The sequence below is a fragment of the Xyrauchen texanus genome, chromosome 11, assembly GCF_025860055.1.
Source record: "Xyrauchen texanus isolate HMW12.3.18 chromosome 11, RBS_HiC_50CHRs, whole genome shotgun sequence".
In the NCBI taxonomy this organism is placed as follows: Eukaryota; Metazoa; Chordata; class Actinopteri; order Cypriniformes; family Catostomidae; genus Xyrauchen; species Xyrauchen texanus.
Window position 1 is genome coordinate 20,046,942 of NC_068286.1, and position 27,484 is coordinate 20,074,425.

Below are 27,484 nucleotides of genomic sequence, written 5' to 3' on the forward strand. Positions count from 1 at the left end.
GGGGAGATATATCTGATCTTGATCTATATCTTGATGTTAACAACGAAAAATGTGACAAAGAGCTGTAAGTTTTATGCACTTCAGACCCGGAACTGATTTATCACCTTCCAACTGACAAATATAGAAGCAAAAAGAAGACCACTGCGGCTGCAATCTGTTGATCTGCAGAGCCATAGAGTTCAGCAGTCTCAGGCAGAAGTTTACATTTACGATTTACACTTTAATATTTTGTTATTCTATTGGTATCTAAAACATTTTAACTGCTTTGATATTTGCTTTATTTATTAACACTTTTTTATTTTTTTATATGATTATTAACGTGTTTTATCCACAAATTAATGCTATTTTGAAATGATTGGCTTTGTCTGTGTAAAAACGCTATACAACAGTTTTTCGTCATGGGTTTCATTGTTAAAACAGCCAAACCTATCGGATATTTCTACCTGTTTTTCGCATTGTAATGAATGAGTAACTATGGTAACAGAGAATCGATTTTCCCAATGCTAAACCATGCCCCCAGAGTATGATGCGTTGCCGACTATATCTGTGTGAACTGTAAGCTACATTGTGATTAGTCAAGGAGTTTGATTACGTATAGGCTCGATTGCTCTTTCGGAGTACCCCAGATCTCTGTCAAATTTACCCAAATCTGAATATATAACCTGAATCAGTGTATTAAAAAATGTAATCTAAATTTAAAGATCTGACTTTGTGCCACGCACATTTGAATTTAAAATTCAATGTAATTCAAGTTAAAAAACTGCAAATTCAAGTTCAAGTAAACATGTTTAAATTCTAGTCCTAAAATTCAAGTTCAAGTCCCAATGGCACATATCCCATTCCACACACGTCCTCCAAATACCAAAGCCCAGAACTGAGGATACAGCAATAATGCCATAAATCAGTACTCTAAACTTCTCTTCACCAGTACTTAAAGGTCTAGTTCAAGCAAAAATGAAAATTCTGTCCTCATATACTCACCCTCATGTTGTTTAAAAAATGTATGACTTTTCTGTATGAGGTGGAATACAAAAGTAGATGTTAGGCAAACTGTTATTGATCGACATCCTCAGTCCCTGTTCAATTTCATTGTATGAATAAAATAGCAGAGTGAACATTCTTCAAAATGTCTCCACTTGTGTTCCATGGAAGAAAGTCATATGGTTTTGGAATGACATGAGGGTAACTAAATGACGACAGAATTAAATTTTGGGATGAACTAACCCTTTAATACCATTCAACACCTGTCAGCCTAATTAATGTTTTATATATTGCCTCAGGACAACAACACATCTAGAAGTCCGTACATGACCCAGACGGAAGCCCAGACTCCAGAAAGTTTACAATGCAGGAGTTATGATGAAAATGCACTCTCTGAATTGGAATGAAAGAAAGAAAAATATGTTTCTTGAAAGTCACCTCCTTTTCTGAGAACAGCTTTTAAACAGAACAGCATTATGGTACTTTAAACTAAAATAAATAAACTGGCATTGGGCATCTGTTATTGTATAGGGTGGAAAGTTGATGCAAAAGGGTTTAAAGCAAAAATGTCAGAGTGACAAAAATTTGAGGTAGGCCAATATACAGTATCAGTTCTACCAAATAATCAGTTGCATTTCGGAACTATCGGCTCTTGGTTATATTTTATTATCGTTTTTAATTGAAGCAAGAGAATGTAAAGAAAAGCCTGTCAGCACATCGCGACTCCAACTTCCTATATTTTGGATACAAAAAAAAAAACTATTTCTCATAAGATCTCACCTGGTTAAATACACATACACAAAACCCTTCATCTGGTGAATATATAGGCTAAAAAAAGCATAATAAGGTAAATATTTACATATAGAGCATTGTAACAGAGACAAGTCTCCATAATTTACAAGTCTCCACAAGACTTATTTATAGTTAAAAGTCCAGCATTATACACCAAATAATATATATATAAATATATATATATATTTATTTTGTTTATTTATTTTTTGTCATTATTAGGATTTTGGTTGCACAATAAACTGCATTTGGTACTTTATTAATTTTTTTAATCTTTTAGTCTTCATGTCTGTGCCTGTCACAGTAAAGACTAAGATATTTAAAAAAAAACTATTCTATAAAACGATTTTAAAAAACTATCGGCTAATTATCCGGTTATTGGTCTTCTCCACCACCTTATTTATCGGTTTCAGTAAAATCAAATATTTAAAACATCTTATATTTAAAAGTACAGGGAAAACGTCTGTTCAAATCCTCAGTTTTTCACTCCATGTGTCTGTAAAATTTGATATAATTTAAAGTAGTTTATTCTATGTTCTAGTTATGGGTTTAGTGAGTTTAGTCACTGTCTGAGAGGCAAGTGTTAAGTTACAAATTATTATTACTATTATTATTAATTAATTGGGTAACACGTTATTTTATGGTTTCACAGTAATGTACTAGTTAAGCATGAATAAGGCTTATATATGAATAATAATTATCTGAATGCTTAGGAAGATGATCTAAGCCATAATTTAACTTATAGATACCCTATTTCTGTAGAGACACTCTTGTAGTTAATGCTCAATTTCTGAGATCCATCATATATCAAGTTTATTAACCAATATTAAGCCAATAATTCATACTAAAAAGTACTGGCTTTACAAAGCGGTTACTTATTAATTGCTTCTCTGATTACATTTTTTTATTGATTCACAAAATTGACAAAGAAAAGCATAACATATATTCACAGAATCAACATTTAACCCCCACTATTAACCTTCCCACTCATAATCCACAACACTCAACAAACATCCCTGTGGTCTCACGCACGCACGCACGCACGCAAACGCACGCACGCACGCACGCACACTAAAACAATAAAAAATAAATAAAATCTCATGACCTATTCCAAAAGTAGTAATCACCACTCCCAGAAAGCCGCTTTAGGGGGCTACCCCCAAAAATAGCACAGAGCAGGTGGCACAGCTGTAAATACCTAAAGAACTGAGATCTGGGAATCACAAAATGTTTTACCATATTTTTAAAGGATCTCAACACTACACTCTTAAATAGGTCACAGAGCATATTAGCCTCCCTCTCAATCCACTCTGTCCAGCAGAAAGGGGACTTATTAGTACTAGAGATTTTTATTTTAAAAATGTGTGAGAATTACATGTGTATGCATATTAATTTGCCCATTTTCTAGTCGTTGTGGTAGTTATTCAGACTCGTTGCACAGTGAACAGGAAGAGGATATAGAGGCTGCTAACAGGTTTAAAAACAGATTAAACAACAAATAAACTTGCAAAAACATGATACATGAGTTCTGACAATCATACATTGTGTTGAGTGATAGAGACTGTTTGAGCAATCATGAGCGCTTTTAGCTTTACTCTCTTTAACATGAGTGCTCTCTGTCAAAGACATGCACCCTTAAGGTGCTCTCAATATCTCATCATCAGTCACTCATCCCAATTGAAATCAGATTAATGTTGGTCACAATACCACTAATTATAAATATAACCATTTAACCTTCAATAATGACACCGTGTCTTCATGCATTTGCTTAATTATTAGTGATTTGTGTTAAAAAAAACTCAAAGACAGTAAACAGACTATAAATATTAATGATTTCTCACTGGAGCAGTTTTAGAGCTTGTTATTAGGGCTGCAACTAATGGTTATTTTGATAATCGATTAATCTAACGATTATTAGAATGATTCTTCGACTATTCAGCGATTATTGCAACGGTTCATCATTAGCTCTTAACCGATTATTCTGCTTGTGTCCGACTTAAAAAGGTTGTATTAATAAACGTGTTTACTAACAATAAAGAGGAAAAAATTATCTTTTAAAAATACCTCTAACATTCACTGAATAACAGGAGGAAAAAATATGTTTTATTGAGTTTAATTCAGTAAAGAAATTCACTGTATAAAAAACTATTGTTAACAAGTGTTTTTGAAAAACAAAACAAAAAAATCACATGTACATAAGTATTCACAGCCTTTGCACAATACTTTAAAGGCACCTTTGGCACCAATTGCAGCCTCAAGTCTTTTTGAGTATGATGCGACATGCTTAGCACACCTATTTTTGGGCAGTTTCTCCCATTCTTCTTTGCAGGACCTCTCAAGCGCCATCAGGTTGGATGGGAGCATCGGTGCACAGCCATTTTCAGATCTTTCCAGAGATGTTCAATCAGGTTCAAGTCTGGGCTCTGGCTGGGCCACTCAATAACACTCAAAGAGTTGTCACGTAGCCACTCCTTTGTTATCTTGGCTGTGTGCTTAGGATCATTGTCCTGTTGGAAGATGAACCTTTGCCCCAGTCTGAAGTCCAGTGCGCTCTGGAGCAGGTTTTCATCAAGGATGTCTCTGTACATTGCTGCATTCATCTTTCCCTCGATCCTGACTAGTCTCCCAGTTCCTGCCACTGAAAAACATCCCCACAGCATGATGCTGCCACCACCATACTTCACTGTAGGGATGGTATTGGCAAGGTATGGTGCCTGGTTTCCTCCAGACATGACACTTGCCATTCAGGCCAAAGAGTTCAATCTTTGTTTCATCAGACCAGAGAATTTTGTTTCTCATGGTCTGAGAGTCCTTCAGGTGCATTTTGGCAAACTCCAGGCGGGCTGTCATGTGCCTTTTACTGAGGAGTGGCTTCCGTCTGGCCACTCTACCATACAGGCCTGACTGGTGGAGTGCTGCAGAGATGGTTGTTCTTCTGGAAGGTTCTCCTCTCTCCACAGAGAAACGATGGAGCTCTGTCAGAGTGACCATCAGGTTCTTTGTAACCTCCCTAACTAAGGTCCTTCTCCCCCGATCGCTCAGTTTGGCCAGGTGGCCAGCTCTAGGAAGAGTCCTGGTGGTAAGGATGGCTGGCGCGAAACAGACATTCCGAAGCTTTGCGAGATCCCGAAGCAAAGATGATTCGAAACACTGATCCGAAGCGTGATTCAAAACACCCACGTCACGTGACAACGGCTAAATGAAGCGTCTAAGTGTTTCATCAGGTGGAGTGCTCCGCCGAATCAGGGTTTCATTGATTGGTCGGTTCGGGAACAAATCACACAATCACACAGTATAAAAGTTTTGTCAACGCATTTTCATATCGTGGGTTTTTGTGAGAGGAGTTTGGTTTTGAGATAGTGGATTTTTGGTGATATAGTGACATTTATAGTGCGATTTGTTTAGTTATATTTAGGATTTAATTTACATTTACACATTGACTTAGAGACACACAGAGTACATATAGTGACACATGAATAGATGCATTGATAGAAATATATATATATATATATATATATATATATATATAGATTAATAGATAGATACATATATTACAGATACATATAGATTATTAGATAGATAGGCTACATATAAAATAGATAGATAGATAGATAGATAGATAGATAGATAGATAGATAGATAGATAGATAGATAGATAGATAGATAGATAGATAGATAGATAGATAGATAGATAGATAGATAGATAGATAGATAGATAGATAGATAGATAGATAGATAGATAGATAGATAGATAGATAGAAATGGAGACTCCACAGAAGAGATGCCGTACATCTGTGGTGTGGGAGCATTTCCATTTGGAAACCCCAAATAAAGTGAGATGTGTGTATTGTGATCGGCAGCTCGCCTACTGCAACAATACATCATCCATGATGCGCCATCTGAGGAGCATTCATCCTGCCATTCTGCAGGGTGCAGAGGATGGTAGTGTTCCCCCTGTACCAAGGCCTGCTACTGACACTGCTGGGCCATCTAAGCAAGGTATGCATTGTTTGAAATATAGGCTAATTATAAGTGAAATATAATAACTAAGTGTTGGGCCATTGTTTAGAAAGGCCATGGACTAAGACATGCCTAACATCCCAATCACAACTGCCAATCACTTTAAAAACAAATGTTGTCAATATAATATTATACTTTGTGAATATACATTTTATATGTCTACATATGAGTACCCAATCTACAGCCAAGACATCATTTTGTTTTTTGTAATTGTTGTATTTCTATAATGCACTTTATCTTTCTCTGCACACTGAGCATAAATATTCATAACATAACTTTGTTTAGGAAGGTTTCCAAATGAACCAGTAGACTACTTTCACGGTAGGCTACTATTTTTCCAATATATTTGTCTGAAAGTATGTTTTATCTTCTCTTTTAAAAGGCAGACAGAGGGAATTGGATGAGGCTCTTCTGAACATGGTGGTGAAGGATCTGCAGCCCTTCACCATCGTGGAGGATGAGGGTTTCAGGGCCTTTGTGAACAAGCTTGATCCAAGCTATGTCCTCCCATCCCGGAAGGTGCTTAAAACAATGGTCAGCGAAAGGTACAACACAACCAAGGAGAAGACAATGGAGGACCTACAAAAGGCGGAATTTGTTAGCCTTACGGCTGACATGTGGTCTTCCATTAATATGGATGGATATCTTGGTGTAACATGCCATTACATAACACCAGAGGCAACAATGGCAACTGTTTTACTGGGTGTAAGGAGGTTTTACCAAACCCACACAGCCCAGCATCTCATGGAGGCTAAAGCCTTGCTAATGGCTGAGTGGGGAATAACCTCCAAAGTTCACTGCATGGTGACTGACAATGCATCCAACATGATCCTAAGTGCCCAGCTACTCAACCTTCGCCATGTCCCATGTTTTGCTCATAATTTGAATTTGATAGTGAAAAAGGCCCTGGATCAAACCCCAGTCATCAATGAAATTCGCCAGAAAGCCAGAAAGATAGTGGGGTTGTTCAGATCCAGCTGCAAAGCAAAGGACAAGCTTGTGGAGATGCAGAGCTTGATGGGCAGACCAAGTCTGAAAATGATACAGGAGGTTGAAACGAGATGGAACAGCACATTCGACATGCTACAACGCTTGTATGAGCAACGTGAGCCAGTGGCTGCTGCACTTGCCAATTTAAACAGTGATACTGCTCCCCTGACAAGTCTTGAGTATGACATTATTCAACAGTCATTGACACTTCTTCAATCATTCAAACTAGCAACAACAGAGATGTCAGAGGAACAGAGAGTGTCTGCTTCAAAGCTCATACCATTGTACAGGATGTTGCAGCACAAGCTTGCACAGAAAAAAGGAAATGCAACGCAGGAATCAACTGTACAATTAGGTAGGACACTATGACCATACGTGTAATTGGCCATAACTCTCATATTGTTGTCATTATTTTAATTAATATGGTTTTCTCTTGTGTTGGCTCATAGGCTCACATCTACAAGAAGGTCTGCACTCCAGATGTGGAGGGTACGAGACTTTTAGAGCCTTGGCACTGGCTACACTGCTGGACCCAAGGTTTAAAAATGTGGCTTTTGGAAATCCTGCCAAAGCCCTGGATGCTGAAAAGCACATCACACTGGAGTGTGCTTCACTGATGCGTTCAAACACAACTCCTGGTGAGTTTCAGTCTATGTTATCTTATGTAATGTGATTCATGAAATTTATACTTCATATGTGTTGTCAGTTTATGATTTGTTACTAATTGCCGTTTTCTTTTAATTCAGAACCACAAATGTCAACATCAGGCCCATCATCAACACCAGTTGAAACACAAGACAGTTTATGGGAACATTTTGACAATCGTATCCGTGAGACCCAGATGATACACAATCCTACAGCTGATGCCACAGTGGAAGTGAAAAAATACCTCAGCGATGCGTTTTTGCCCAGAACTCATGATCCTCTAACTTACTGGAAAGAGAGAGCAGTAATCTTTCCTCATTTGTATGTCCTAGCTAAAAAATATCTTTGTATGCCAGCAACAAGTGTCCCTTGTGAGAGAATTTTTTCAAAGGCTGGAGAAATTATCTGTAAAAAAGAAGTAGGCTGAGTCCTTCAACAGCAGAGAAATTAATATTTTTGAATAAAAATCTATAAGAAAGGGAGACATTGTGGCTTGATTTATTTTTATTAATATTCATTTTTCATGACCAAAATCACATTATGCAATGTGAAGAGACTACAGGTTACAAGCTTCATATATTACAAAAATACAATAAAAAAAAAAAAACCAACACATTTTTTTATTAGCTCTTTGTAAAGGTTGTTTCAGATCAACACCTGCAAGTGACCACTAGGTGTCACCGTGGAGACGGGTTTCGGATTGATTCGAAGCCTCGAAACAAAATGGCACATTTGCTTCGACTGTTTCATTGCTTCACGAAGCCTCGATCTGCCCATCTCTACCTGGTGGTTCCAAACTTCTTCCATTTACGGAGGATGGACCTTCAATGCTGCAGAAATGATTATGTACCCTTCCTCAAATCTGTGCCTCGATACAATTCTGTCTCTGGGGTCTACAGACAATTCCTTGGACTTCATGGCTTGGTTTGTGCTCTGACATGCACTGTTAACTGTGGGACCTTATATAGACAGGTGTGTGCCTTTCCAAATCATGTCCAATCAACTGAATTTACCACAGGTGGACTCCAATCAAGTTGTAGAAACACCTCAAGGATGATCAGTGGAAACAGGATGCACCTGAGCTCAATTTTGAGTGTCATGGCAAAGGCGGTTAATACTTATGTACGTGTGATTTTTCAGTTTTTTATTTTGAATAAATTTGCAAAGATTTTGTTATGTCTAAATCCTGGTAATCAAGAAGACAAGAACCTTCTTACTTCTTCAAGGTTTATTCAACCCACAAGCAATCATGCAACAGTGCCACATGGCTACATAATTAAACACCAGGTGCAACCTTACTCTACAGCTTTTATAGGTAACATCATGTGAACTACAGCGCCATCTCCTGACAAGTACATAAACACAACATTCCCCCTTTACTCAAAACTGTAAATTCTACCTAAAATACATAGTTGGTGCAATAGGCAAAACTTATACCATATTTACATCCAATTCAATTAATTTAACAATATATTCTACATTCTGTAACCAGACCTATTAAACTAGAATTACTTTCTCATTTAGCACAAGATAATCAATGTCTTTTGTACTAAGTGACATAATCATGTAGCCAACGCGGAGGGTGTTTCACTCGTGATGAAGACCTTACAGGAACAGATGGAGAAGCAATTTGATTAGGCAAGTTCACAAGTTCATCTTTGGGCAACACAGTAGAGGACGGAACAGACTGGAGAGGCAAGGACACCAGTTCACTCTCAATAACATTTTCCATAGGTGCACAAGCTGGAGAAAGATGAGAGGCATGCCAATTTTTTCCATCTGATAACTGGTAAGTGCATGGACCAAGTTGATATACAATTTTCAAAGGTTTTGAGAATCTCGGATGTCCTTTTGGAACATGAACTGGAACTTTTATATGCACCCAGTCTCCAGATTTAAACTCAGGAGTACAGGCTCTTCGTTTCAGATCTGTGTATGTTTTCATCTTCTTTTGAGACAATGACACTTTCTGACTCACAACAGGATCCTTACAAGTCACAGGAAGAGGGAGAACATTAAGACGAGTACGCATTTTCCTGCCACAGAGTAACTCAGAAGGAGACCGTCCAGTAACAGAATGGGTAGTAGCACGGTAAGTTTGAAGGAATTCTGTTAATGTTGATTTCCATGGCTTTCCAGACAGAATAGCAGATTGAATAGAACTCTTCAGTACTCGATGGAATCGCTCAATAGCTCCATTTGCAGCTGGATGATACACTGATGTACGTATGTGTTGAATGTCTCGATCTTTCAGAAATGCTGCAAACTCCACTGACTTGAACTGACATCCATTGTCAGATACAATGTAATGAGGATTTCCAAATCTGCTGAAGACTGATGTCAAGAAGTTGATCACATTTTTACTTGTGATTGAAGAAGTGAACGCTACTTCTGGCCACTTACTATGATAGTCAATCAATGTCATAATGTACCGACAATCCCAAGTAGCGGTATCAAATGGGCCAACAATGTCAACAGCCACTTTTTCCCATGGCATAGATGGAAAAGGTACAGGTTGTAAAGGGGCAGCACGAACAGTTGTAGTCTTATCAGAAGACAAGCAAACCTCACAGTTCTTGATCTGTTCATTAACCAAGCAATCAATGCCAGGCCACCAGTAAAGTTCACGAATGCGCTGTTTCGTCCGCACTATTCCTTGATGACCTTCATGGGCCAGATTCACCAAAACACGTCGCAATGCAACAGGAACAACAAGACGTGACCCTCTAAACACATAGTCCTTTTGCACAGCAAGTTCATGACGTACTTGAAAATATGGACGTAGAACCACCCCCACCCCCATAGCAGCTGATGAAGAAGGCCATCCACGATCAATCTGAGCACGTAATGCAGTCATTTCTGAACATGATGCAGAGGCAGAAGCAAATTCAGTTGGAGACACAGCAGACATTTCAGAAGACAAAAATGCAACAAACTCTGGTTCAGTATCAGAGAGATCCTCATCAGAAGCAAGTAAGGGTAGGCGTGAAAGATAATCAGCAACCTGGTTTTAAGAGCCAGGATAATAATTCACCTCATAATTAAAACACAGGAGTCGCTCTGCCCAACGCGCGATCCTCATTCCAGCGCGATCTGTGCCTTTGGAGGTGAGGAGCACTGTCAAGGCCTGATGATCCGTACGTAGAAAAATTTTCGACCCCAGAGGTAAGTTCTCCATTTTTCAACAGCCCAGACACATGCTAAAGCTTCCTTTTCAATCGTTGAATATTTACGTTCCGCAATCGACAATGTTCTTGAAGCAAATGCAACAATGTGCTCTGTGTTGTTTTCGTGAATTTGAGAGAATACAGCACCTAGTCCATAATCTGATGCATCCGTCGAAACGACAGTGGCCAAGTTAGGGTCAAACAATGCCAAAGCGGGGCTTTGAAGTAACAACTTCTTTACAGTACTGAAACTCTTCTGAGCCTCATCTGACCAGCTGAATTCAGATCCTTGTCTGATGCAAGCACGCAATGGCTCTACCACTGTAGCGAAATTTGGAATGAATTTATTGTACCATGACAACAATCCAAGAAGGGAACGAAGCTGATGTGCATCTTTAGGAACAGGAGCATGAAGCATTGCACTAAGATGATCCTCATCTGGGTGAATACCCCGTGCAGATACAGTATGACCAAGAAAGCGCAGACTGCTTTTATTAAAGTGACATTTTGAATCATTCAACTGTAAGCCTGCATCTTGTATGCGCTGAATAACCACTTTGAGCATGTGGTCATGGTCACTTTTTGTGTGTCCCCAGATAATAACATCATCCAAATAATTGGCCACATTTGGCAATCCCTGCAGTACAGTTGCTAGCATTTTCTGAAACACAGATGGAGCTGAAGCAAGGCCATAAGGTACTCGACAGAATCTAAATAACCCTTCATGAGTGATGAACGCAGTCAGATCACGACTTTCTTCGTGTAACAAAAGCTGGAAATAAGCATTCTCTAAATCAATTGTAGAAAACACAGTTGCTCCACGCAGCATAGACATCATCTCATCAATATGGGGCAAAGGATAACTGTCCGCAACAACAGCTTTATTTGGTTCTCGCGAGGTCTACACACATGCAAATTCCACCGGTCTTCTTCTGAACAACTACAATTGGAGAAATCCATGGTGATGCATCCACTCGTTCAATAACACCCAAATCAAGAAGGCGTTGAAGTTCATCACTGACAGCATTTCGAACAGATAATGGCAACCGTCTAAGTTTCTGACGTACAGGTTTCACCACTGAAGAAGTCTTTACCTTATGCACAAATCCTTTTGCACATCCTAGCTTAGTAACAGGCACAGAAGCAGAAAGTCGCATTACAGAAGCTGAAGCCAATCCTGGAAGTATGGAAGAACCTTCAAACTTGAGATGCAACCCATTAATTAAATCCATTCCAAGAAGAGCAGTGCCACATTCAACTATAAAGATTGACGTATTACAGTTCATATTATTTCTGGTAACAGTAACAGGTAGACAGCCAAGCACTGGTATTGGATCTCTTGAATACGTCACCAATTTAACAGGAGGAGGCAGCAAAGAGTCTTGTTTAAAATGTTTTTCACACACAGATTTTGGCAGAATGGACACGGAAGATCCCGAATCCACAATCAACTCCACAGGTACAGAAGCTGATGCAGTCATGATAGTAGTAATACACTTAATCTTATTAGATACTAAATCATGCATGTAAAGAATCTGAAGCTCAGGCAGTTCAATCTCATGTACCGAATGTGCTTGCTGTGAACGACACACTCTTGAAAAATGTCCCAACTTTTGACAATTATTGCACTTTACAGAAACTGCAGGACATCTGGAATCATTTGCAAGATGTTTTGTAGATCCACATCGATAACATGCACGAGCCAAGGAAGTAGCAAAAGACTTTGGAGGCACAGACAGAGGTTTCAAAGGTGATTGTCTTTTGTAACAGTCAACAGCAGGCACACTTGTTGCTTGAATTGCTTGCACCGGTACTGAAGTCTGATTTGAAAAAAGTTTAGCTTGTTCACCAGCAGCCTCCATTTGTGTAGCAATAGTAATAGCCTTATTAAGAGTCAAATCAGTCTCTAATAGCAGACGTTCTCTAACACGATGACTGTTTACATTCTCCACTAGTTGATCTCGCAACATTTCATCATTATTAGATGCAAACTCACATGTCATGGCCAAGTCCCAAAGAGAAGCAACATACTGCAGGATTGTTTCCCCTGGTGCTTGAATTCGTTTTCTGAATGCATGACGCTCAGCCACAACATTACGTCGAGGAATAAAATGTAGTTTCAAAGTCTCAATAGCATCCTCCATTGTTTCTCCTTGGTTTGGTAAAGTATAGAACAGTCTCTGACCTTCTGTTCCTAGGCAATGAAGAAGCAAAGCTCGCTTCCTTGCAACTGGCCAGTCATCTCCTGATGCATTTACGACAAGCAAGTAATTCTCAAACATCTTTAACCAGACGCCAAAAGAAATAGACGGCTCACCCGGACATGGCAAGAATGGCGTAGGAAAAGAAGCAACAGCAGCCATCTTTCATGTAGACCAGCAAAATCCTCGTCGCCAATTTGTTATGTCTAAATCCTGGTAATCAAGAAGACAAGAACCTTCTTACTTCTTCAAGGTTTATTCAACCCACAAGCAATCATGCAACAGTGCCACATGGCTACATAATTAAACACCAGGTGCAACCTTACTCTACAGCTTTTATAGGTAACATCATGTGAACTACAGCGCCATCTCCTGACAAGTACATAAACACAACAGATTTCAATTAAACTTCTTTCGTGTTGTCATTATGCGGTATTGTTTGTAGAATTTTTAGGAAAATAATGAATTGAATCAATTTTGGAATAAGGCTGTAACATAAAAAAAAAATTCCATACAGAAAAATGTACTTCTCCGATTAGTTTGATAGAAAGGTTTTGCAATGTCGAAATAGGGGCAAGAACTTCCTGTTTAATAGAAAACCAGGGAGAGGCTCTCTCAGGTGGAAGGGACCAATGGGCCAAATGTCTGAGACTGAATGCATAATAATAAAAACAAATCTTGGGTAGGCCTAGCCCACATTTGTCAATCAGCCTATGCAACTTACTGAAATGTAATCTTGGACATTTACCATTATAAATGAAGGACTTCGCTATGCTATCAAATTGCTTGAAATAAGAGAGGGGGACATCTATAGGGAGAGATTGAGCAGGTAGTTGAATTTTGGAATACAATTAATTTTAGTAACACTAAATATTCCCAACTTCCCAATCATAGATAAATGTAATGAAGCCCACCTGCCCACATCGCTCAAAAACCTTTTTATCAAAGGGTCAAAATGAACTAACTAAATCACACAAATTTGCTGAGAAAAAAATACCCAAGTACGTAATGCCCTGTTTGGGCCACTGGAAGGCGCCCAGCTGAAAAGCAATTACCAGGCAGTATGCTGGTATCAGAGCCAAAGCTTCGGATTTATACCAAATAAATCAGTATCATGAGAATTTAGAAAAGGAATTAATAATACTGTGGAGGCATAGATCTAGTGCGGCTGGAGACAAATAATAAAATATCATCTGGGTAAAGCAAAAGCTTATGCGCCACACCTTCCGCCATCACCAATGGAAAATCATCCTCCTTTTTTATCGTGGCTGCTAATGGTTCCAGGGCAAGACAGAAGAATAATGGGGAAAGAGGGCAACCATGCCGGGTGCCCCTATCCAGAGTGAAATAATCTGAAATTAATCAATTTGTTTGTACCGCCACTACGGGTGTCTATAAAGTAACTTAATCCATCCAATAAAAGTATTCCCAAACCCATCTTAAAAATGTATTATCTTAAAGAGATAATCCCATTCTACCACATCAAATGCCATTTTGGCATCAGAGACCGATCATTCGCCACTGACCACATGATATTGATGAAATGCCTAATGTAATAAGAAGAGCCAGGAATTTTCGAATGGTATCACAAAGTTTCTAATATCTTCATCAGTAGACAAAGATGTGGAACTATAGAGATCAAGATATAATTCTTTAAAAGCATTATTGATATCCATGACCGAGGTAAATATCTCACCATCAGCAGATTTCATTAAGGGAATGGTAGAAAAAGACTCTGTTTTATATATCTAGCCAGAAATGGTCCTGCTTTGTCTCCCGACTCAAAGTATGACTGTCTTGCCCTGAATAACCAAAAATACAAATTTAGCAACAAAATAGTATTATATCTGTATTGCAATCAGGTCAATTCTCTAGGATCATTACACAACATTCAGTGCTTCAGCTGTGCCTCTGCACTTTTCATATTCCCTTCCAATTTCACAAGTTCTTGTGCTTTGGATTTTTTGGTGAATGAGGCAAATGTATGATTCTGGCCCCTAAAAACCACCTTAAGTGCCTCCCAAGCCACGTCAACAGAGGATACTGTGGACCAGTTGGTTTCCATTTAGACATTGATTTCAGTCTTCAGCATTTTTTTAAATTCAGGATTTTGCAAAAGGGATACATTAAAATGCCAACTATATAATTTATTTTTCTCCGTATGTGGCAAAACCTCTAGACACACCAGGGCATGATCAATTGTTTCCAATTGAGCAATCAACAACAAATTAAATGAGGGACTTAGATATATATATATAGACAATCCACTCATTTTAACATTCAATATTTTGACAGATAAGAAAAAATGTATTGCGTGTCAAAAACATGATTGTGCTGATTACTTATTATAAAGTAATTTATAACTTCGCCTCCGTGGCAGTGATCAATCGACGTATCACAGCCAGATCCTCCAAGTCAGCAACGAACTTTGTCAGCATTGCCGACATGCCTAGCAACTCTCGCCACATTTCCCGCATTTCTCCGACCCAACTGACCCCCTTTCGGGGGTATCAGCTTGAGCACATAAGTGTCTTTTAATGTCTCCAGAGCTTGAAGATTTTGTATTCTTTGACATATTGTCCTCTTAGAACAGTTATGAAACAGAGTGTTATGAAACAAAGTGTGCAGAGCTTGCCTTCAAACACCAGATCCTTGCATGGTGTCACGTCACTCCATTTATTAATTGCTAATATCTTATTGTGGCAGCGGGGGCGTGGTCAAGCGCCCGTCCGGGAGAGAGAAGCGGTAAGGGCGCTCACACCTGGGCCAAATTATGTCTAACACCTGTCTCTAATTGCAGTAGAGTGAGGAGAGCGGTTAAAAATGCCAGCAGCCACAGAGGAGGGGAGAGAAACTGACAACGAACTCAGCGTTCGACTAGATGGAAATTGTGGATACCAAAAAGATTGTGTGAATATTGTGGGCACTAAAAAAAAGGGGAATTAAAAGACGCACCTTGCCTTGAAGTCTTGCTTCCTGTCGTCTTTGTTCTATCAGCGTTACACTGGTGCCGAAACCCGGGATATTATTTGGAACACCTGCCTTCCAAAGGATGGAACAGAATCGCCCCGTAGAGTCCTCCCAGCTGGCGGAAGTCCTCCAGTCCCTCGCGACACTCCATCAAAGCCACCAACAATCCCTGCTTGAGCTCCGGCAAGACCAGGATCGGCGCTTCTTCGAGATCATGCGGGCTCAAGCAGAGGACCGGCACGCCATCCGGAGCCTCCTCAGCCAGGAGGCCGCTCCAGCCGCAGCCGCGACCCCGGACACCCGCGCCACCTTGCCCCCACCCGCGTTACAGAAGATGGGGCCGGCAGATGATACAGAGGCGTTTATCGACCTGTTTGAAAGAACGGCGGAGATTTGGGGGTGGCCCCAAGACCAGTGGGCAGCCCGCCTAGTCCCTCTCCTGTCCGGGGAAGCGCAACTCGCGGCACAACAACTGCCGGCATCAAGCCTCCTGGCTTACCCCGACCTGAAGAAAGCCATCCTGCAACGGGTTGGTCGGAGCCCGGAAGAAAGTCGCCAGCTCTTCCGGGCCTTGAAGCTTGATAAGTCCGACCGCCCGTTTGCATTCGCCCAGCGGCTCCGTGATGCTTGTCGGAGGTGGCTGCTCTCGAGGGACCGCGGCGTCGAGGAACTAATCGACCAGGTGGTACTGGAGCAGTTTGTTCAGCGTTTGCCCCGGAAGACGGCCGAGTGGGTCCAGTGCCACCGCCCGGCGTCGCTGGAGGAAGCCGTCCGACTCGCGGAGGACCACATGGCGGCGATCCCTAGGGCGGATGAGCCCTCTCTGTCTGTCTCCCCTTCCCCTGTGTCTTCCCCTGTTTTTTTCCCTCCCCTCTTCCCTCTCGCTCTGCTCTCTCCCCAGGGTCCGTTCCTGCCCCCCGCAGGCGCGGAGCGTTTGCGCGCCCAGCTCCCCGGCCTTGGGAACACCCGCCAAGCCCTTCCCCATCCTTCAGCCGCTCTCCTCCTCAGGTGGGGGCACCCGCCAGCACGGGTGCGGCCGCAGCGCCTGGGCCGGTCTGCTGGAGGTGCGGAGACCCGGACCACTTCCGGGATCAGTGCCCGCTGATGGAAATAGGGGCGGTGGTACGGGTCTCCGATGTTCCACAGGCTGCCCCCGATCGGGCTGGAGCGTACCGGATTCCGGTAAGAATCCAGGGGGTACATACCAAGCTTTGTTGGATACCGGCTGTAACCAGACCACCATCCACCAACGCTTGGTTCAACCCGGGGCTTTGGGCTCAGCTAAACTGGTGAGGGTAAGGTGTGTACACGGGGATATTCACAAATATCCCGTGGTGACTCTGGCGATCAAATTCAGGGGAGAAAAACATAGTGTAGAGGCAGCGGTTAGTCCCCGCCTCACCCATCCGCTAATTTTGGGTACGGATTGGCCGAATTTTAGAAAGTTATTGGAGGGAGTTTGTGCGGATGGGTCCTGCGCGAGAGTGAAGGGGTGTGTGATGTGCGATGCTTTGGCGGGGAGGCGGAGCCAGGGCCATCCTCGACTGCTCCGAGTGACGTGGGAAGGGGCGAGGTGGACGCTCCTCCTCTCCGGGAATTCCCGGAGGGGGACTTCCCCTTGGAGCAGTCGCGGGATGATACCCTTAAGCACGCCTTTGACCAAGTGAGAGTAATCGATGGTCAACAACTCCGGCCGGGTGTCGCCGTCTCATATCCGTATTTTTCGCTTATTAAAGATCGCTTATACAGGGTGACGCAGGACGCCCAAACAAAAGAGGAAGTAACACAATTATTGATTCCACGGAGCCGTCGGGAAATGGTTTTCCAGGCGGCTCACTATAATCCTATGGCCGGTCACCTAGGAGAACGAAAAACACTTCTCCGTCTAATAGCCCGCTTCTATTGGCCGGGCATTGGCGGTGACGTCCGCAGGTGGTGTGCGGCGTGCCGCGAATGTCAGCTGGTAAACCCACCGGCCACCCCAAAAGCGCCTTTGCGCCCTCTACCATTAATCGAGGTCCCCTTCGAAAGAATTGGGATGGACCTCGTCGGGCCATTAGAACGGTCAGCACGCGGACATCGCTTCGTGTTAGTCCTAGTGGATTACGCGACGCGATATCCGGAAGCAGTGCCTCTGAGCAACATCTCCGCACGTAGTGTTGCAGGGGCACTCTTCAAGATAATCTCCCGGGTGGGGATTCCGAAAGAAATCCTCACCGATCAAGGCACAACTTTTATGTCACGGACACTTCGCGAACTTTACGAGCTCTTGGGCATTAAATCGATTCGCACTAGCGTTTACCATCCTCAGACAGATGGCCTAGTGGAACGGTTTAATAAAACGCTCAAAAACATGATTCGTAAATTCGTGCACGATGACGCTAGAAATTGGGATAAGTGGCTAGACCCCCTGTTGTTTGCGGTACGAGAGGTCCCGCAAGCCTCCACCGGGTTCTCCCGTTTGAGCTGCTGTACGGGCGACGCCCCGCGGTGTCCTCGATGTCATCCGCGAAGCATGGGAGGAGGGACCTTCTAACAGTAAAAATGAAATTCAATTCGTTCTTGATCTTAGAGCAAAACTCCACACACTGGGGCGACTAACACAGGAGAATTTGCTCCAAGCTCAAGAACGCCAACGCCGGCTGTATGACAGGGGTGCTCGGCTACGGGAATTTGCACCGGGAGACAAAGTACTCGTATTACTCCCAACATCGAGCTCTAAATTACTCGCTAAGTGGCAAGGACCCTTTGAGGTCACACGACGAGTGGGGGATCTCGATTATGAGGTTATACGTACCGATAGAGGGGCGCGCGTCAAATTTATCACCTCAACCTCCTGAAATTATGGAGGGAGGAGGCGGCCTCTGTGACGTTGGCCACGGTAGTTCCGGACAGGGCGGAGCTCGGACCGGAGATAAACAAAGACTACAATCTCAACACTCCGGTCACTTGTGGAGACCAACTCTCACCGCGGCAGCTCGCAGAGGTTTCTGAGTTACAAAAAGAGTTTGCGGACGTGTTTTCCCCTCTCCCGGGCCGTACAAACCTCATACAGCACCACATCGAGACCGAGCCGGGCGCGGTGGTGCGTTGCCGCCCCTATCGCTTACCCGAACATAGAAAGAAAATCGTTCGGGAAGAATTAGATGCAATGCTTGATATGGGCGTAATAGAGGAATCCCACAGTGATTGGTCCAGCCCGGTTGTTCTTGTTCCCAAGAGTGATGGGTCGGTTCGGTTCTGTGTGGATTACAGAAAAGTCAACGCGGTGTCTAAATTTGACGCGTACCCAATGCCCCGTGTTGATGAACTGCTCGATCGGTTAGGTACTGCTCGATTTTACTCGACCCTGGATTTAACAAAGGGTTATTGGCAGATCCCCTTGACACCAATGTCCCGCGAGAAAACAGCCTTCACCACGCCGTTCGGATTACACCAATTTGTGACGCTTCCTTTCGGTTTGTTTGGGGCACCAGCCACGTTCCAGCGACTCATGGATCGGATCCTCAGACCGCATACCGCGTACGCCGCTGCCTATTTAGATGACATTATCATCTATAGCAATGATTGGCAGCGGCACATGCAACATCTGAGGGCCGTCCTGAGATCGCTGCGGCGGGCGGGGCTCACAGCAAACCCTAAGAAGTGCGCGGTTGGGCGTGTGGAGGTACGGTATCTGGGGTTCCACTTGGGTCATGGCCAGGTGCGTCCCCAAATTGATAAGACCGCGGCGATTGCGACTTGCCCTAGACCTAAGACCAAAAAGGGGGTGAGGCAGTTCCTGGGGCTGGCTGGCTATTACAGAAGATTTGTGCCTAATTATTCGGACGTCACCAGCCCGCTGACTGACCTCACTAAAAGGGGGCTCCAGATCCGGTCCAATGGTCGGAGCAGTGCCAACAGGCGTTTACGCAGATTAAAGCTGCACTTTGTGGGGGCCGCTTTTGCATGCACCTGACTTTTCTCTCCCTTTTCTATTGCAGACGGACGCTTCAGACAGAGGGCTGGGGGCCGTACTCTCGCAGGTGGTGGAGGGGGAGGAGCGCCCGGTGCTGTACATTAGCCGGAAGCTCTCCTTAAGGGAGACTAAGTACAGCACCGTGGAAAAGGAGTGTCTGGCCATCAAGTGGGCGGTCCTCACCCTCCGATACTACCTGCTGGGGCGGGCCTTCACCCTCTGTTCGGATCATGCCCCACTCCAGTGGCTCCACCGCATGAAGGATACTAACGCCCGGATCACCCGTTGGTATCTGGCTCTCCAGCCTTTTAAGTTCAAGGTGGTCCACAGACCGGGGGTGCAGATGGCTGCCGCCGACTTCCTCTCCAGAAATGGGGGGGGAGTGGTAGGCAGGCCGGATGACGCCCCGGCCTGAGTCGGGCGGTGGGGGTATGTGGCAGCGGGGGCGTGGTCAAGCGCCCGTCCGGGAGAGAGAAGCGGTAAGGGCGCTCACACCTGGGCCAAATTATGTCTAACACCTGTCTCTAATTGCAGTAGAGTGAGGAGAGCGGTTAAAAATGCCAGCAGCCACAGAGGAGGGGAGAGAAACTGACAACGAACTCAGCGTTCGACTAGATGGAAATTGTGGATACCAAAAAGATTGTGTGAATATTGTGGGCACTAAAAAAAAGGGGAATTAAAAGACGCACCTTGCCTTGAAGTCTTGCTTCCTGTCGTCTTTGTTCTATCAGCGTTACACTTATATTAAAAGACAATTTGACCCCTTGTTCTAAAGTGGGAAAAAAATACCACCTCTGACTATTGCTTTGATTTGCTACTAATGTTGTTACTAATGAATTGATAAAATATTAAAATAAAGACAATGTGGCTTCAAGTTCTAAAGTCAAATTTTTACTTACGCAAGATATTGATTTGATTACAATATTTTCAGTATCTAAAAGGGTTCATATCGTTTTATTGTAATTGAAATGTACAAATATCTTATCATTTTATAGATATTTTATATTTTTTAAACTTACCCTAACCACATTTCAACAAAAACAAATGCTAAATTCAGTATAAAAGTAGAATGACAATGTGCTGCATTCCAGGTTCTCCCTGATGGTATATTAGCTTTGTGCGAGGTATACAGAGAGAGAAATCCAAGTTATTAATAGCTGGAAATATTATTCTGAAGCACTCCATGAAGGTGCTGTCATAGTTCATTCAAACCAAAATCATGGAACATTGCAGGTCGCAATCTGTCACAAGACACGTGAGAGCCAATGAGCACTCAACATCACTTCCATAAAAGCTGTATCATAACGCAGTAGTAGTTTATTTTTTCTTCTTTAGAACAAGGGGTCAAATTGTTTTTATTACAAGATATTAGCAATTAATAAGTAACAGCTTTGTAAAGCCAGTACTAAATAGTATGAATTACTGGCTTAATATTAGTTAGTAAACTTGATATATGATGGATCTCATAGAGCATTAACTACAAGACTGTCTATACAGAAATAGGGCATCTAGTTAGTTCAATTATGGCATAGTAAGCATTCAGTTATTATTATTAATTACTGCCTTATTCATGCTTAACTACCGGTAGTACATTATTTTACAGTCTTACTACATTTTGTAAGTTGTAAATTATGGCTTAGCTAGCCTTACTAAACATTCAGTTCATCATTAAATATTTCTGCTTAACTAGTGCATTATTGTGGACCCTTAAAATAAAGTGTTGGGGGGGAGAGAGAGAGAGAGAGAGAGAGATACATCTCAGTGTGTTGGAGGAAAGGGAATGTTGGTGAATGAGAGTTGGAGGCTAAATAATGACAGATGAATTTATAAGTGAGTGAATACATGTGTGATTGAGTTAATAGCCCAAGGCTGTGAGCTTAAGTGAGACTTGGAGTGTGAGTGAAAGAATCAATGACAAAGTAAGAGTGTGTGTGTGAGAGAGAGAGGTTCAGCGAAAACTAGCCAAACAGACACCTAAATCGACAAAGATTGGAACAAATTAATAGGGCTGCACAATACCATTTTTAAGAGAATGTTTATAGCCTTTTCATTTTGGTTGTCCTCACTCTCTCAAGTACAGCAGAACTTGAAAATGCTTGTATACTATTATTATTATAATTTTACACATCTGAACCAAGAACCTGCAATTAGTCAAACTTCAAAAGACTTCTACAAAAGGTTGCTGGGTAGACTCAATGCACTCTGCAGCTGTACGGAGACATAACAAATTGGTCATATTTTCTTTTTTATTCATATTTTTGTTTGTTTTTACTTCTGTATGTCATATGTTAATTTAGAAATATCAAAAATGTGTTGACATTTTGTTCTGCTTCTAGTGTTTATTTGTGATGCAAAAGTTATGAAGCGGTTATTGTATATATGGGTTTTACAAATGAATTACAAGCTATGAGAAATTAGATGCAGATGTGTGTGTGTACAGCATATATATATATATATATATCTCCGTACCTTTCCCCAGGTTTATTCTTCTCCATTCCCACCGATCCAGGTTTCATCTGTGTAGATGAGGCAAGGGAAGCAGAAATCATCCATGATGCTGTGGCAGTACATACTCTGTGAAAAGAGAGTCACAAAACTTGAAACCATCTTCTCACAGTAAAATATGTCCATTCTATAAATGCTGTCAGAAAAAAGGAAAAAAAGAAAGCAGCCACAGCAGCTCTGTCACAAGTGGACCACAACCCAGGTTTTTATCGCTTCAACATTTTAGACCACAAATTTTAAATTTCTAAGTTGTTGATATATTGGTAATATTGGGCAGGAACATTCACTGGGCTAATGGATTGTTCAGCAGTAGAGGATTTTGTTTTTTTAAGTATATTCCAGTCAAATTACACAGGAAATGTTCTGCGTTGCACATTAAGTGCACATGAACAACAAAAAGGCCAAGAGCTGCTAAAAGAGGCTGAATAATATTTTGTAGCACATCAAAATACACAGATGACAGACACTTAATTAAGTACTCAGAGTCTTACAGAGGCTGAGCAGCACCTCTCACAATCTCACAGAGAGACAGAAAGATAGAGCGAGAGATAGAGAGAGAGAGAGAGAGAGAGAGAGAGAGAGAGAGAGAGAGAGAGAGAGAGAGGTGAAGGTTAGGGGGTAAATCGGCCAATGTCTCTAAGACCCTGTCTACACCAGAAGCGAGCTGCACAATGTGACTAAGTTGCTGCACACCCTGGCGCCACCCCTGCCAACAAAACAAATAAACGGTTTAGAATGTCCTTTTCAATGCATCAAATGTAGACAGCCTTAAGCCGCTGTGGCATGAAACGAAATCGCTGGCATATGGTGTAGACAGGGTGTAAGAATTGGATGTATGTGGAAAATGCAAACAATGCAAATGAGCACTTTAGATTGCCAATACCTGCCAGAAAGCTTTGAAGGAGGATACACTGAAAGACATAGCAGTTTTAAAGGAATTATTAAAACTCACAGTTTCAATTTCATTGGAAGTCAGAAGTGACACTTTTTTAATACACATTTCTTATTTTGCAAGACTCGGTGCATTTTATTTAGAATAAAAAAAAGTTTGCCTGCAAAGACTTTTATCAATATGTAATTTTAGAACTTTTTTTTTCTTCTACAATTATAGTTATTTCTTTTTCAACCCCTCTATTCCAACAACCTGATCGAATCTGGTTTGGAAAGCCTAGTTTTCACAATTTTCACAATCCCACTGGATAGAAATGCATCATGCCCTACTTTGTTTCTTCTTCAGAATGACGTCACATAACGGAAGAAAAATGGGCTAGAAACACTAGTGTTGACGAGTACAAATGTTGACTTTAAGTCATACAAAGTTTGGACAACAGTTATGACAAAGTAATTATCTTGATTATAGTTGGCAAAATTAGTCTTGTAAACTCTGTCAAGACAATGGACAGGGGATATTTGTGGTGTGTGTGCTGAAGGTGAGGGGAGTGAAGGACTCGGAGCTCAGATCTAGCTCAGAGGCAGCTAAGGGGCAAATGAGGACAAGCACAGTCCAGCAGGGAAGACAGGGACAGAGAAATAGAGTTAGAGAAATATATATATAGTCTGTACAGAGAGAGAGATGCAGTGATTTATGACTCTGCAGTGGGCGTGTGAGTGCTTAGCTGCTGCACATCAGCATGAGACTCCAACAGCGCTGCAGTGCAGCAAATACACTCATTAACCTCAGACCAGCCAGACACACACACCACGAGTCCCAACGAATGCACCATACACTCACACACTGTTCATGCTTACAAGTCGGGTGGCTCTGATACCAAAATTTTTGCTTCGGTCCGATACCAGCCCTGGAACCTCGGTATCGATACTATATCGGTACTATAATCAACAAATAAAAAGCCTCTGATTTTTTATTAAATTGCACAGAAAATTACTTGATTTAAAGCAAGTAATATATATATAAATAAATAAAATGCTGCACAACAGAGCTTCACAGTATTAATGAAAACATGAACGCATTTTATTTTGATTACCTGTGGCACAAGGCTGCTACGGCTGAATCACAACATGCTGATAAAACACTTGCATTTGTGATGTTTACAGATAATAATAATAATTAGAAAATTAAAACAACCATTTAATATAATAAAATTGTTAATATGAGTATTATTGCTACTTTTTGAATATTAATTGAATATTTTATACAGTAGTTCGGTCTTCAATTTCACACATCCAGTTGAATAGAGCATTCATTTAAGCAGAACCTTTATTTTGACAGACCTTTGAGTTCTTCCTGTTTTTGATGGGTTAGTTATATCAAGCTTCCCATTAATGAAGGGATAATCCCATCGCGGCTCTCCAGCTGAAATCTCCGAGCTGCACCGGAGGAGTTCATATAATAGCCATTTATAAACACACAGCATAAAAATTAAGCACCAGTAGTGTGTGTTGGTTGTGCGTGCACGTGAGTGTGGGAATGATATGAGAGAGCAGAGTGGCTCCTCTTGTTCATTCTGTAGCGTGCAGCGCATGTGACTATAATGTTTCATTAAAATACATCCTTTTGCTGTTTAATGGTCAAACTTGGCCATATCCTGTCACATCTCATATAATTTTGGTAACGACAGCATACTGTAATATGGTGCCGAAATTAGCAACAAGATGATATCGTACCGTTTCATTTTTTTTTTGCTATATTTTGTTGGTACCGGTAAACTGTGCAACCCAACTTAGTGTTAAGATGAAAATATCAAAATGTTACTTGGGTAAGACGAATCACTCCAGAAGATAAAAGTCTGAATTTTCCAACTCTTCAGAAAAGCCCAATATGGTTTCCCTGGCAACTAGCAGTACCACCGGAAAATGCTTTTACAATTACAACAACTAAGCCAAATCAAGAAAATTACTCCCATTTCGAGCTATTAAAAATAGCACCAAAATTGAAATTGGGTGTTACCTCTTATTTTCTTCTTTGAAACAAGCATCCTACTTTAAAAAAAAAAAAAAAAGGATCACAAAAAGATTCAAGACTAAAAAAGACCTGGAAAAGAAACACTGATCAACAGAGCAATGTAGCTCCTTTCTCTTTTGTTTGTTGATAAAACAATATCGGTTAATATAATAAGAATATACTAGTCAGAGGGCAGAACTGTTGCGATGTGCCCAACTTACTGCAGCTATATGGAGATTGCTCTGGAGAATTTTGTGCAAAGTTTAAACTACGAGTATTTGTAAGCCTACGCTTATTTTTAAACATTAAAATGAAGGCTATACAAAATGTAAGTGCATAGGCACCTGTTGTGAATCCGGCGGAAATGTTGTGTGACGACGCATAAATGCAAAACTTGTAAGCATTTATTAGTGCATGAGACCCATAAGACCCATTAAGGAAAGAATATAATTAATGTCTCAAATTACACATTGGTCATCACCCATCATGTAGTGATAAACTGATAAATTGACCAGCAAGATTAATCAGATGACATCTGGATATTACTGATAGCTATGTCCACTTTCTGACTGACAGAAGTGCTAGCTACCCCTAGTGTCAATTCTAAAACATGCCAACAGCCTTGTAAATGGACAATAAACCTTTGTTTTACTCTTCAGTTAATTCTGAGTAAGTATTGTGTAAAATAAATTATGTAACGCATATATCTGCCTGCTCTCTAAATATTGTTATCAGCACAAGTCACTTAAAAATACGTGCAAGTCAACCAATGTCGTCAACACTCTGAATATTTATTAAATGTCATAAAGTACAATTCAGCATAAAGCATCACTAGATAACTACTACCTTAATGATCGCTGCTGTTCGCTTTCAAGGGCACCAGCTGAGAGATTTATGGATAAGCAGGTGACAACTGCATGAAATATGGACAGGAGAAGATCCATAAGCGTCAGAGTCTGCAAGAAGGGTAAACATGGCGAACATCTCTCTGTGTCAATAGTGTTTACAGGGTAGGGCCACGGCCACCTGTCCCTTGGACAAACAGCAGGCTGGATTTACAGGCACGCATGGAGCCGCTTCCTCTGATGGCAGAGAGTGGGAAATGGCAGCGGGAGAAGCAGAGGGTTACATAAGTGATGTCTGCACTCAGGACCGCAGGCCAAAAAGAGACAGTGCATGTGCACAGAGTGCAGCTCTACTGTACATGGGAAAAGGGGAATGTGAGGACATGAACGAGTGATTGAGTGATTGAAGGAGATGCAGGAATGGACTGAAGTCAAGGTTTGAGAAACTACCAAGTCACGAAGGAGATAAAATGCTATATCATTCACAAAATGAATGAGAACAAACTCTATCCAAATTTGGGAGATAGAAAAAGAGTAGAGTGTGAGAAACGGTGAACAGATGTGTGGTCGAATTATTTCCAGGTGACTTAGCAGAATGTGCAGGTTACATCTGCCAGCAGGTTGGAACTTTGTTTGATCCCATATATGCATTCAACACAAGTGATTTGATATTGGTGCAATATAAGGCTTTCAGCCCATGAAGTAACTCACGATGACAAGCACAAGCTTGAGCTCAGAGACAGGATGAGAAAAAACAACAACACTGTAACGTAGTTCAATGGAAAGGAGGAGGCGAGAACCGGCTTGACGATATAAATAATATTTTAATGGTTAACTTAAACAAAAGACAAACACACACACACGACGGACATGTCCGTAAACGATCTCTCTCTCCCGCACCACCGCCCGCAATCGGCCTTTGTCCCTCTCAGAGGCTTAATTAGCCTGATAAGGGACCGGGTGTGTATAATCACGACCCGGACCAGCCCTCCGCCCTGCCACAAACCCAAATAAACTCTGAATAAGGAAGAGCTGAAGGGAAGGCAAGGTTATGGCTTCAATATAGATCAGTTCTGATTGATATTAATGTGTGGTAGATACTGTGTCTGCTATCAAATTCAAATTAGAGTTGGATGCTGGTTATGCTACTGGTTTCCTGCTGTCATGAGTTCAAGACAGAATATGTACAGTACATTCAACACATACAGTTGTAATCAAGTGTTATCTGTGGTTGCCTCTGACTTGTTCTGGCATGCAATACACTATAAAACAGGTATTAAATGAATATTCCGAGTTCAAAACATGTTAAGCACAATCAACAGCATTTGTGGCATAATGTTGATGACCACATAAATACATTTTTGACTCGTCCCTCCTTTAAAAAAAGCAAAAATCGAGGTTGCAGTGAGGTACCTACAACATAAGTGAATGTGGCCAGTTTTTGGAGGGTTTAAAAATGCTGAAATTTGAGGCTTCTAACTTTATATAAGCACTTACATGAATTCTAATGT

The 27,484-nt window shown here is 41.6% G+C and overlaps 2 protein-coding genes across 2 annotated transcripts in view; one reads left to right on the forward strand and one right to left on the reverse strand.

The window, feature by feature from the left end:
• The window catches only part of LOC127651387 (rho GTPase-activating protein 10-like), a 136,790-nt gene that overhangs the window by 6,055 nt on the left and 103,251 nt on the right, over positions 1 to 27,484 (reverse strand). The window contains exon 21 of the mRNA XM_052137178.1: positions 22,191 to 22,295. Within this exon, the coding sequence (XP_051993138.1) occupies positions 22,191 to 22,295 (105 nt within the window). The remainder of the gene's footprint in view (positions 1 to 22,190; positions 22,296 to 27,484) is intronic.
• LOC127651389 (zinc finger protein 445-like) lies at positions 15,498 to 20,338 on the forward strand. The gene is made up of 2 exons (XM_052137180.1): positions 15,498 to 16,945; positions 20,256 to 20,338. The coding sequence occupies exon 1, from the start codon at positions 15,846 to 15,848 to the stop codon at positions 16,866 to 16,868; it is 1,023 nt and encodes a 340-aa protein (XP_051993140.1). The 5' UTR covers positions 15,498 to 15,845; the 3' UTR covers positions 16,869 to 16,945; positions 20,256 to 20,338.